The following is a 14027-nucleotide window of genomic DNA, read 5'->3' as shown; positions in this document are numbered from 1 at the left end:
AGGTCTGTAGTGATCCACAGATTTGGCTGCATAAATATGAAGCAGAAGGACAGACAAATGTTTTCTCATCAACATGAAAACAAGTTATCTTAAGTTAATGGGTAAAGTAGCCTTTACTGCAAGATGACAAAATACTTCACTATACTAACCTTATCTTTAGGAGAATTTCAAAGCAAACTATTGTGAAATAAATGATGTTATCTCCTTGGGTTTACCTTAGTATCTTCCGTTTACAAAATATTTTTCACACATATTATCTCAATTGATCCAGCATGAAAACCTTTGCAAACAGCTTAAACAGATAATAAGGTTCATAAAGCTTATATGACTTGCTCAAGATCACAAAGCTGGTACGGAGGACTAGCCAGTACTACACAGATCTTAAAGCATACATACTTCAAGACTTTGGAGTCTCGTTCTACGAATTTAACTAGACTTACAGTGGGAATGCATGCCAGGAAAAACATTTATACTGGGCATTTAAATTATGATTATGTTCTCATAATTGGATGCACTGAATTCTCTTATAATTACCTTAAATGGCAGTTCAATTTAAGGGTTAAAAATACAGTTCATATAAGAAAAAACAAAAAACAAAATTCTATTTAGTTGGCAATACCTAACTACTTTGCCAACTAGTTTCCTCACTGCATTACCTTATGCATAGCTTGTACCTACTTCCAAAAAGGATTTGAAGTGACTCTTCCATCTGGAAAATGAGTGACCTAACTGGCAGATCTTTACGATACCTTTCAGCTTTTGTTGCTATCCTCTCCCACTCATTTTCTTAGGAATTACATAAACCTTATTTCAAATAAAATCACCATAACCATTTACAAATAGAGAATATTTTATTCAATTTAATTAATATATTAGAACCAAGTATAGCATTTAGAGGTCCATCTTTTACTTTATGTTTTGCCAAGGTTTCTCAACCTCGGCATTACTGATATTTTGGGCTAGGAAATTGTCTTGTGCCTGAATATGTTTAGCAGCATCCCTGACCTCTACTCACTAAATGCCAACATGCTGTGACAACCAAAAATGTCTCCAGACACTGCCAAATATCCCATATGGGGCAATAAAACTGTCCCTGGCTGAAAAGTACTGTGCAAAATCACTGAAGTAGTTATCTCTGTATGGACCTCCTCCACTCACAAGGCAGGGTATCTGAAAGCACAATATTCTCTAGCTGAAGGTTCTTAAAGATATTTTAAATATATAGATACACACCCCAGTATATGCTCCATTTAAAAAGTCCAAAAATTACTAAACAAAATGACTTTTGTTTTTTTAATTATAGTTTCAATTTCAAACGGAGGACGCCAGACCCTACAAAATATATGACATATATGACCTCTTAATTTAGACCATCTCTCCCTGAAGGGAAAAAAACCTCTGTGCTGAAGAAGTGTATATAAACTATTCCTTAACCATCCTATAACTAAAGAACTATGACAGTTAACTTAAGAAATCTCAACACCCTACTGGAATTCAAATTTATAGCTACAATTTGCTTCAAGTAGGGCAACTTTAACTTTCTATGTCCCACTTCCTCCGCCAAATTTTTTCTTCAATAACTGAACTCTGAAGTAAAATTTTAAAAATCAGCACAATTGGAACAATATTTAGAAAATTTATATTTTCTTGTAAACTAAGATTTTTATATTGCCAAGCTGGAGTTAATTGCTTTCTTACTATTCCACAAGAATAAATACAACTTATGTATCATAAAGATTAGCTGTCATAAATGTAGGAAGAATAAAAAAACAACAAAAACACTGCACTGGAGCCAGGAAACCTGGGTTCCAGTTCTGGCTCACCCTCCTCCTAATTGTATAACCATTTAACTTTTCTCTGAACGTCAGTTTTGTCATTTGTATAAATGGAGAATAATAATATCTACCTTTAAAATTATTGTGAGGTTTAATTATAATCTACGCAAAATAACTTTGTAAAGCATTCTTAAAATGTTGGGTATGGGTTATTTCATGAAAGTATGAGTAAACAACATAGTGAGGAAACATGCACCTCAAATACTGGACTGATTTTAAATGTCACTGTCCAAAACGCTCTCACTAAGATAACAACTCTGAATTAGTCACCTGGGTTCTAAACCCAGTTCTGCCATTTAACTCAATTAATTAACACAGGGAGACTCACTCTCCTCTTCACCTCAAATTTGCTCATCTGAAAAATGCAAGCATTGGACCAGGTAAGTATTATATCCAAACTCAGCACTGTCTGATCTGCCAGGAAAACAGAAGTAGAGGGCAGCAGAACGAAGAAAATTTTAATTTAATAAAAACAGAATTCCAAACAATTATCGAGAAGTAAAATAAGCTATAAATACCTTCTCTAATTAATACTAATTCTCCCTCTAAATAATCGTAATGAAAAACAAGGTGCATTAAAGGGCGGGGCTCTTTCCCACAAGCTTTTTGGGTACCCCCCACTTCCCACAGAGGTATAACTACCTTTTTCTTGCCCTTATCAGCCAAGAAACTGGAAATGAAAGATTAAGGTTTTTATTGCCTGAACAAGGAATCTTTAAATTATTATTTCACTTTTGGATGAACATAGCGATAGTCATCTGGCAAACATATCCGATAAACATCATTAACCCCAAGTCTCGTTCAAGTCTCAAAAACATGTAAGTTTTTAGAGTAATTATTTTTCTAAAAACGAGTTTCGGACTATTAACTCAAAACGAGATAACCCCGCGTTAACGGCGATTAATGTTTCCCAATCACCTAGTTTTTCCTTTCCCATTATCCGCCCTACCGGGTCTCTGCAGAGGCGACACCCTGCCCTTTACTCCCGCACCGCTCCAGGTCCCAGGGGAGAGTCCGCAGGGACTCCCAGGGGAGGGAAGGCCAAGCACCGCAGGCCTCTCGGCACTGCCACGCCTCGCTCCTCACCAATGACGATGCGCAGGTGCTTGAGGCGGGTCAGCGCGTCCTTCTTGGTGTCCAGCACCTTCTGGGTGGACTTCTTCACGTCCCCGTGTGGCTTCTTGGAGAACATCTCGCCGATGCCGCCACCGGTTTCAGCCCGCTCCCGGCCCGGTCCCGGCCGCAGAGTGGAGGGAGTGGGCGGGGAGCAGACTAGCGTGAGCGGCTCATTCACTCCCCACCCAGGCTGGCGGGCCCGGACAGAGCCAACTCCTCCCAGATCCCGGCCAGGGCGGCCACCACCACGCGCCTCGCGCCGCGGCTCCGAGGCACCTTCGGCTTCGGCTCCAATATGGCGGATCCCCGATCCCGGCCCTGCACGCAGCGAGGGAGTCCCGGCCGGCCGCCTACCGTCGCCGCCGCCGCCGTCCTCCCCCGGAGCCCGCTGCTCGCCGCCAAAGGCCGGGGACACAGGCAGAAAGCCGCGGAGGTGGGGCTTTCGACGACAGCCCCACAACTCTTCTCTCCCTGAGGCCCCCTTAAGGTAGAAGCTTTTTCAGCAGCTTAGACCCTACAGAACCCGAACCCGAGGCCTAGAGTGTGCTGATGGGGTTTCACGACTCTGCCGTCGGTGGCGAACGGTCCCCTTGGCAACCGCCTTCTGACGTCAAGGTTTCTTGACGTCACGCTAGCGTGATATCATTCGTGGCACAACCCACCTCTCGGTTTCCTGTTTAAGCAGCTAAAAGCAGGAGCTCTGCAAAGTCTGGTAAAGGAGTTACTGCGTGCGCCATTGTAAGCAACGTGACTCCTCATAGCCAAACTCCCACTGTAGATTCCTATAGTTTTTGTTAGAATCCTTCAGCTCCACTGTTTAATGTCTTAGTAACTTAAAAAAAGTAGTTCCAAAACATCAAAGCAGAACATGGAATATATTTTAGCTACCAATAGTAACATCCCTTTATTTCCTAATTTGAATTTTGTTTAAACGATAGCGTTTTCATTGTTGTTTTGCAAAGGGATGATTAACAACACATTGTAGTTTTTAACTTTGTAGGGTCACACTACATCGTCTTCACTAGAATTATCTTGTATGAATAAATGAGAACTTTAATGGTTAATTTTGTTAATATATGGTGTCCACATAAAAGAATATGGGAAAATCACAGCAGTATATACCAATGACTAAAGCATGTGCAAAAAATGTTCACACTCAGTAATTTTAAAAAATCAAAGGAATTTTATTTTAAACAATAATTTGTAAACAGCATTACTGAGGTGTAATTGATATACAGTAAACTGCACATTTTAAAGTATACAATTTTATAAGTTTGACATGTGCACACATGAAAACATCACCACAACCAAAATAATGAACATACTCCCAAAAATTTCCTCTAGGCCCTTTTTAATCTTTCCCTCCTATCGCCCCGCCCCGGTCCCAAGGCAACCACTGATCTGCTTTCTGTAACTATGAGTTTGCATTTTCTAGACTTTTATATATATGGAAGCATATAGTATATTATTTTTTTCTCTGGCTTCTTACACTGAACTTATTTTATAGTATAATTTAATACATTGTTTATCAGTCAAATTAGTAATATTTTTACTTTTTTAAAAAAATTAATTTAAACTTATAGGACAGTTGCAAAAATAATACAAACACCATACAGAGAACTTGATCCTACACCTACACCCCCAGATACCCAGATCCATCAATTTTATTTTTTTGCCACCTTTGCTGTATCATTTTATCATCCATCCATCTCTCTCTCTCTCTCTCTCCCATCTTCTGAACATTTTAGAGCAGGTTGGACCTCCAATACGGAAGAGAGGTTCCCTGTCACTTGTACCACCTCAGTTCCTGGTTTCTGTTGCATCTAGCTTGACCCTCCCCTGCGACTCTCTTTTGTTGCATCATCATCTTGCTGCATCACTCCCCATGCGGATCTGGCACACCTTCGACATGAGGCCCTGGGGATCAAACCCGAGTCCTTCCATATGGTAGACGGAAGCTCAATTGCTTGAGCCACATCCGCCTCTATAATCTGTTTTACAATATATGAACCAACCTCACTGATGAGAGTAGAGGAAGAGATACTCATTTGGAAATAAGTGGCATCTGTAAGACCAGAGGCAAAAGAAATGGTAGTATGAACGCATGTTTAAATTAACATAGATACAGATGGTTACATATAGAAATATTTATAAATATATGTATATACGTAAATTAGTAAATACACATGTTTCCTTGCTCCATCAGCTGACAGGGCATAGAAGCAATGACATCCTAGTAGCAAGAAGCACACCTAGCACCCAGATCTTGGTTTTTAATACCATTCTTCAATAAAAGGAACCAGGGTTCTTTGGAATAATGGGTAATTCTAACACTGGGGCAGGACATATGTAAACTGAACCTAGAGCATCCTGTAGTGCCAGAAAGTAAGGAAGTGCTAAATACACATAAACACACAGAAAATAATGGGGCTAAATCATTTGAAAGAGCTCCCAATGGCCAAAACTGGAAAAATTTGAACAGCAAAATAGATTATAACCCAAAGTATAAAATAAATATCCATAAGTCCATACTGATATTAATAAATGACTAAGTAAATTAATGAGAGAGAAGGGGCAAATATCCCATGCAAAAATAATTCTGAAAATTAATGTGGCTATCCCACCCTCAAGGAAATGTTGCATAGCTTCTTCAGTGTGGGATGCCCATTGTGACTTTCTTCCAAAGAGCACAATATGGAAAAGGATTGGGGGAGGAGAGCAACTTTACAGTGAGTAACTTGACAAACATGACTTCAGTCAGATGGCCACGGTCAACATCAACAGCCATCAGTCATGTTGACAGTATACAGACTGGTATAAATGTGATGAAAATTGTATTTCACTGCTGTGGTCTTCCTCTCCCAAACTCATAAACCCAGTATAAACATGGGGAAAAAGCTAGACAAATTCCAGTGAAGCGGCATTCTGAAAAATACCTGACCATTCTTTCTCAAAACTGTCGAGGTCATCAAAGCCAAGGAAAGTTTGAGAAACTGTCACAATGTAGTATCCTGGATAGGATCTTGAAACAGAAAAACAACATTAGGTAAAAACTAAGGAAATCTGGCTGAATAAACTATGGAGTTTAATGAATAATAATGTATCATTATTAGTTCCTTAATTATAACAAATATACCATACTAATGTAAGATGTTAATAATAAGGGAAACTTGGTATGGAACATACGGGAACTTGGTACTATCTGTTCAATGTTTCTGAAAATCTAAAACTATGTTAAATAATAAAGTCTACTTAAAATTTAAATCCAATGTGGCAGTTTGATATTATTGATGAATTCCAAAAGGAAATATTAGATTATGTTTATAAACTGATCTTTTCCTCTGGGCATATTAGATTATATTGGATTCATAGGTTTACTTGATTAAGTAATTATGTAAATCTCTTGTGCCAGTCAGGTGTTGGGTCCCCACCCTTTGGTGGGTGGGGACTCACAGATAAAAGGCATGACAAAGGACAGAGTTAAGGGTTTTTGATGTTGGAGTTCGATGCTGAAGCTTTAAGCTGGAGCCCTGGGAAGAGAGGAACCCTAAGCCTGGAAAGAAACAAGCCCTGGGACTAAAGGAACCCAGGAATTTGAACCCTCACAGACATCAGCAGACATCTTGCTCCAACATGTGAAAATAGACTTTGGTGAGGGAAGTAACTTATGCTTTATGGCCTGGTACCTGTAAGCTCCTACCCCAAATAAATACCCTTTATAAAAACCAACCAATTTCTGGTATTTTGCATCAGCACCCCTTTGACTGACTAATACACCTGATAAATTTTTAAAATATTTTAATTTACCTAAAATAATAATAAATCATTGCATGATGATAATTGCCTTGTTTGAAAAATGTATTAATAAATAAATAAATTTATGAAAAACTGAGAAGCAGATGTGACTTAAGCAATTGAGCTCCTGCCTACCACTTGGGAGGTCCCGGGTTCCGTTCCCAGTGCTTCCTGGAGAAGATGAGCAAGACAGTGAGCTGGCACAATGGGCTTGGCATGGCGAGCTAGTGCAACAAGATGACAAGGAGACACAAAGAGGAAACACAATAAGAGACAACAAAGCAGCGAGTGGAGATGGCTCAAGCGATTGAGCGCCGTTCTCCCACATGGGTCCCACATTCAGTTCCTGGTGCCTCCTAAGGAGAAGACAACACAGAGAGAACAATGGACACAGAGAGCAGACAATGACTGCAAACAATGGGGAGGAGGGGGAAATAACTAAAAATAAATCTTTTTAAAAATGTATGAAAAACTAAAAACTATTTTTTCAAAACAAAAAATATTTGTGAGAAGTATTGTTTTACATTTTTTGCAAATCTCTTTAACATCTAAATAGAAGATAGCTAGATACCTATGATGTAATATGTTTTTTTGATTGAAGTATATGAAGAAAATTTAGCCTCACATAGATATATAATTGGAAAAGAGAAGAGTATTTTAATAGCTTTTTCAGATATTTGTGGATGTTCTACTTTGACATTACAATAACACTCAACAAGTGGTAGGCTCTTAAAACTTAGTTGCAGTGTAGAGTATGAAAGCATGCTGATGAACTTCATGTACTCTTTACATTGAAATTCATTATTCTATCTTGCACTATGAATGGGTCTTCTACCCATGCATATTTTTATAGCATTATGCCTTAGTCATTTGGAAAATATTTGTTCACTGAGTTTCATAGTTTTTTCAATGTCAACACCTTTCATTATACAATTTAAAAAAAAACATATACATTCATAGATATTGGAAAATTGTCATGCTCATGGTGGTGGATGAAAGCTTTCCAAATTTCTAATTATCACTTGAAAGCTCAAATTTTATCCTTGGTAACAAAAACTGTCAATTGTTTCTCTAAAAGTGAAAGGTTCACTTTGTTAATTTTGGGGATAATATTTGCCCAATATCTATGCCTAATTAACTATAATTTCTTATCAGTAGCTCTTTCAAGTGAAAACAGCATTCCTTGAATAAAGTGGTTAGGTTACCTCACAACTCAACTAACTGCACAAGACCACCATTGTACTTTGGTAAGCAGCATTAGTACTTTATGTTACTTCCCATTGTCACACAAAATATTAAAAAGATGTTGTATTAGTCAGTCAAAGGGGCGCCAATGCAAAATATCAGAAGCCTGTTGGCTTTTATAAAGTGTATTTATTTGAGGTAGGAGCTTACAGTTACCAGATCATAAAGCATAAGTTACTTTCCTCACCAAAGTCTATTTCCATATGTTGGAGTAAGATGGCTGCAGATGTCTGTGAGGATTCAGGCTTCCTGGGTCCCTCTGGGCTTAGCTTCTCTGTCTAGTGGCTCTCTAGACTTTGCCTCTCTCCACAAGGTCAGCTGTATACTAAAAACTGAACGGCTCTGTCTCTCTCCTTCAGGTTTCTGCCGTGCCTAAGGAGCCGTCTCTATTCCTCTGTGTTCTTCTCCTGGTTTAGGTCCTCTCTTCCAGGGGCTTGCTTATCTTTCCTCTTCATTTTGGCTTCCTGGGGCTCCAGCTTAAGACTTCAGCATCAAACTCCAACATCAAAACTCCAACATCAGAAACCCTCAACTCTGTCCTTTGCTGTGCATTTTATTTGTGGGTGGGACTCAAAGCCCTAATGATGCGGCCCAATCAAAGCCCTAATCATAACTCAACCATGCCCAGGTACAGACCAGATTACAAACATAATCCAATGTCTTTTTGGAATTCATAACCATATCAAACTGCTACAGACATGTAATCAAAGCTTGAGATTTCATAAAGTTAATAATGTTTACTGCTTCATCAATTACATTCTTATGTGAAAATGGCTTTTTTTAAAAAAAAATTGTATGTGGCAGTGAAGAATATAAAGAATATTAGTACCATTTGGTACCACTGTCTTCATACTAAGATTTCAACCATTTTATCCAATACTGCTTTTGAACCTTAAGTTCACCTTAAGAGAGTGAAAAAAGCAAACAACATCTTAAACTTATTATGGAAATACTTTTGAACTCGAGACTTCTTGAAAGGGTTTGGGGGGATCCCCAGGGATCACAGCTCTCCTTTGAGAACAGATGATATTGACAAGATAGAATCATAGGAAATACAGTTAAAAAAAAACCCAAACTTTAGTTCTAAGGGGGGGAGGGCATCTAAAACTAAATCTCTAACCATAAGTAAGTACAATAAAATCATAATCCATGTAATGACAACAGAAAGACATTATACAATATATACATGGAAGGAAACAGGAAAACAGATAACCATCACACACAAATCAAGAAGCATTAAATAAAGTATTATGCTTAACTAAGAAGAGGGCCCAAAACCATACACAATAAATATAAGAAATACGTTTTGAAGGATTTCTATTAAAGTAAATGCTGCTGACATTATTCAGAAGCATAAAGAACATGAACCATATACCACATAAAGGGGAGCAAATTTTATCTTCTCTATTATATCCCAAATTTAAGTCATTACTGCTTTATAGATTTTTCCTTTCCAGTCCAAGCTGCCATCATATATTACTTTAACTTCTAATTGATTTACTCCTTTCTTTGTTCTTGTCCACTAAGCAATCAGTGGTCTTTTCTAAAGATCTTATTTTAAATCATGTAATTTTTTTTTTAAAGATTTATTTATTTAATCCGCCCCCCCTCCCCCGGTTGTCTGTTCTCTGTGTCTATTTGCTGCGTCTTGTTTCTTTGTCCGCTTCTGTTGTTGTCAGCCGCACGGGAAGTGTGGGCAGCACTATTCCTGGGCAGGCTGCACTTTCTTTCATCCTGGGCGGCTTCTCCTTATGGGGCGCACTCCTTGCGCGTGGGGCTCCCCTACGTGGGGGACACCCCTGCGTGGCAGGGCACTCCTTGCGTGCATCAGCACTGCGCATGGGCCAGCTCCACACGGGTCAAGGAGGCCCGGGGTTTGAACCGCGGACCTCCCATGTGGTAGACGGACGCCCTAACCACTGGGCCAAGTCCGTTTCCCTAAATCATGTAATTTTATCACCAATCTAATCTTATTATCTTCCCTTATAAACTTTCCAATATCACCCCAGTGCATTTAGGATTTTTAAAAAATCAAGTTTTCTTTTCATCTCAAAGACCCTATGAGTTGTGGCCTTTGTTTACCTCTCACCTTGTGCCCCTTTCACTCTTGAATACTAATATCCATCCACATGTTTCTCTTAATTCCTCAAGTATGAACATGTCATGCTCTTTCCTATGTCAGGACCTTCCCATATATTATTCCCTCAACTATAATGTCCTTCCTCCTCCCTTAATTCCTACTCATCCCTCAGGTCTTAGCTGAAATATTAGTTCTTTTTTATTTTTTAGCTATTTTATTGAGATATATTAATATACCATCCAAACCATCCAAAATGTACATTCAATGGGTTTTGGTATAAGTACAGAGTTGTTCATTCATCACCAAAATCAATATTAGAGCATTTTCATTATTCCAAAAAGAAAATCTACCACACCTTAGCAGCTAATTTTCAATCCTTCTATCCATCTCCTGCCATATCCACTAATCTATATCCATCTCTGTAAATTTATTTGTGAAATATTATTTCTTTAGAGAGGCCCTACCTGACACTCACCTCCCATCTCAATGAGGTCTCTGTTATACTCTCATAACACTAGCAAACACCATATCTCAGTTTGTGTAGTTAATTGTTCAATGTTTATCTCTTCACTTTCTATAATATCTATAAAGACATAGGCTTTGTCTGTTTAGTTTACCAATGATCTCTTGAAACCAGCATAGTACCTGACATATTGTACACATTTAAAAACAGTTATATAAATGAATATGAGACTTGTGACATGAATGTAATTTTAAATTACAATTTAAAAATATTTTATTCATTGCTTTCATTAAAAAAACATGCACATTTTAAAGAAAAGCTAGCTACCTAAATTTATTGGTTCATGTAACTGAAAGTCTAAGGATTAATATTGGACATATACGGAGCTAGGTGCTCATATATAATCAGGGATCTTTATATATATTCTGCAGCTTTCTCTTTCCCCTATGTTGGTTCTGCCCCTAGCCCCACCATGTGTGGAAGGAGAAATGGCCCTAGAAAAACTAAACTCACAGGCTTAACAGGATTTTCAGTTTCAAAATAAGAGAACTCCTTCCTGATAACTCCAATAAAAGTTTTAACAATCCTAGGTTGATTCATATGCCCATCCCTGATTCAGGAGATCATAATTTCTGATTTATCACCTGAACCACTTGGGATGAATAGAGAATGGTGCAGAGATAGTTCTTAAAAGGAAAATCAGGGAGCTACTACCTTAAAAAAGGAGGGGATGGTGGGGAGGACCAAATGAACAATGTCCACTCTACTAACAGTAAGTAAAATTATTTGAAAGGGAATTTTATTTTTTAATTAAAAAAAACAAACAAACCTGCATTTAAAATATTTACCCTTAAGAAAGTCTGAAAGAAAATGAAAACTTCTCCACTTAAAAAAATTAGATACTGCCTATAGAAAAACACATGATCATTTAAGTTATAAGATAATGGAATAACAATCATAATGTAGTAAACATGTTTACAGAAATGTTATTAAGTATGTAGTTGAACTGATCCCGGAACTAATTTTTGCAAATAAAGAACCAAATGCAAGATGGGTCCTGTACCAGTAAACAGCCTATTTCAAGCACCTTTAAATTAAGCAACTGGAAGTATTAAGAAATTGAAATCTTGGTCTCATAACTTGGTCTCATCTAATTGTCAAAGTAGGTCCCTTAAAGCCTTTTAGTTTGAATGATTAAAATGGCTACCCAGATTGAGGACTAGATACTAGCCTCAGCGTGTGGTCTTCCGTCTATTTTTCCAGCTGCCAGCTTCTGGCCAGGGTCAATCAGTGGCGACAAGGCTGTAGAATTGTAGATGGTCCAGCTATGTCTCAGCCCCACCGTGTGGTAGAGCTCGGAATTAAGTCTGCTCTCCCTCAGAGGCAGATCAGCTGATTAAAAACAAGGAAAGGGGGAATAAAATGGGGGAAAAAAATAGAATTCTAACTCCTTCCCTATGTCTACTTTATTCCAAACAAAGATGATATTGAAAAACAATTAGATAGAAAATTTAGTGCTTTATTCCTGCCCCCGGACAAACTCCCTAGATACACATCCCCCAACATAAGAGAATGATGACCTAGAAAAATTCTCACACGTATGTCCCGAAAGATACAATGGTGTTTATTGTAGAACTTTTTTTAAATAGTGAAGAATTGGAACCAACACAAATGCCTATTAAAAGGTAAATGGGTAAAAATGTTAATATTCATTTAATGGAATATATTCAATGGAATGCCTCAGAGCAGGTAAAAATAACTATTCGATACCTGTAACATGGTGGATAAAGATCTTTTAAAAAACAGGAAAGTTTTTTAAAAGGTAAGTTTGACATGACATACACTATATGTCATGCTAAAAGATAAGTTTTAGGTAACTTACCTTTTAGCATGACATATAGTGTATGTGACCATTATACAGTTTTAAAACAAACTAAAAATATACTATATACTATTTATGAATACATATATAGATAAAAATAGTATGTAAACATGCATAATAATTAAAAAAAAAAGAAACAAAAACACCAAAGTCAGGATAATGGTTACTCTGGAAAGGAAAGAAATTAGAATTGAAGAGGGATCTCAAGCAATGTGGCAAAATGCTAAGATTCGACAAAACTAAGAGGTGGGTGGGTACTATATTGTATATGTAATATTCTAAATAACTTTCTATGTGTTTAAAATATTATGTAATATGAAAACATTCAGTAAAACAGATTAGAAACAACTATACACCAAAGAAGATATTGGGAGGAAGACTACAAGGCAATACGAAGGGAAAATGTCAAAATTATTTCATGTCTACTTTATGCCAGAGCAAACTCAGTAAGAAGTGGAGTGGTATAGGATTATCTACATGAATACTAAAACCACCAAGAAGTATGATAGGCATACCAACGGAGAGAGTGACAGTAAGTCAGGAGCTAAAGTCTTCAAAAATCTACATAACTAGAGGATCTCCTGATGACAAGTTGGGAGAAAGGGGTTAGGCAGGAGGAAGGTAGTATGGTCTGGAAGAAACAAGGAGGACAAGGAAGACGCGTACGCCATGACAAGACTCAGTAGAAGGAGGAGTGCAAAGGAAGAAGGGTCCTAAGAGAGCTCAGCTATGTTTCCTTTAGAACAAGAAGTTGAAGGGACCATTCAGAGAACAGGACAAAGATATAAGGGATTTTGCTGATAACTAGCCATCAATTCCAGAGGGCTCTCAATAAATGTGTAAATATGAATAGATTAATAGAGAGGTTTAAACTGTGTCTAATGTTTGTGTAAACCCTATGTAAAATGTAAAGTGCGACAAAAATGTAAGGCATCATTACTACCTCCTGAACTGCCTCGATTGAGGAAACTTCATTCCGTTTTTATGGTTTTCTTTATATTAATTTGTATTTTCTGTATTCACAATACTCTTCTTCAGCCTTATTAACCTTTTCCCTATGGTTTTACTTACACTCCCTCCATGTCTTTTCTAAAATGTGTTTGTGGAATGATGGGGGAGAAACGCTCCCTTTAGGCAAAACACCATCATGTAACTCTAATTGCACAATCTCCTTTCATTCTGTCTCCCTTTAATACAAGTTTCTTGATGACAGGAATTTTAGTGCTGGAAAGGAATAATACAGCCTTCAAACTTTATAGCTGATCATAGATTTTGTGGTTTGCTAAATTTAATCAGCTGGTTATTAGGAGAACCAGGGCTAGAACCCATGCCTCCTCCTTCCTACTTTCCTTCTTTTTTTAACATTGAACAGCAGAAACTTAGAAAGCACCTCCCAGAGGGATACACTGCCTGATGGCAGTTAAGACTGCAGGCTCTGATGTCAAATCTCAGTTTTGCTACTGATGAGTTGTGTGATCTTGGTCAAATAATCCAACCTCTCCGTGCCTCTGTTTCCTCATCTACAAAATCAAAGGAATACTAGTCCCTATCTCACAGGGTTGTTATGAGGACTGAACGAATTAATGTACTTAAAGTATATCACAATGCTTG

The 14027-nt window shown here is 37.8% G+C and overlaps 1 protein-coding gene across 7 annotated transcripts in view; it reads right to left on the bottom strand.

The window, feature by feature from the left end:
* The window catches only part of RALGAPA1 (Ral GTPase activating protein catalytic subunit alpha 1), a 298344-nt gene extending 294784 nt beyond the window's left edge, over positions 1 to 3560 (bottom strand). For 5 of the 7 annotated variants that reach the window (XM_058293545.2, XM_023584822.3, XM_071213980.1 and 2 more), the window contains exon 1: positions 2922 to 3534. In XM_058293545.2, coding sequence (XP_058149528.1) covers positions 2922 to 3027 — 106 coding nt within the window. In that variant the 5' untranslated portion in view covers positions 3028 to 3534. Of the gene's footprint in view, positions 1 to 2921 lie in introns of all 7 variants that reach the window. The other 2 variants (XM_071213978.1, XM_071213981.1) reach the window with 2 other exon arrangements.
* Between the last annotated feature and the right edge of the window lie 10467 nt (positions 3561 to 14027).

The sequence above is a fragment of the Dasypus novemcinctus genome, chromosome 3 (assembly GCF_030445035.2).
Source record: "Dasypus novemcinctus isolate mDasNov1 chromosome 3, mDasNov1.1.hap2, whole genome shotgun sequence".
NCBI classification, from domain to species: Eukaryota; Metazoa; Chordata; class Mammalia; order Cingulata; family Dasypodidae; genus Dasypus; species Dasypus novemcinctus.
This window is presented reverse-complemented; position numbering and strand designations above follow the sequence as displayed.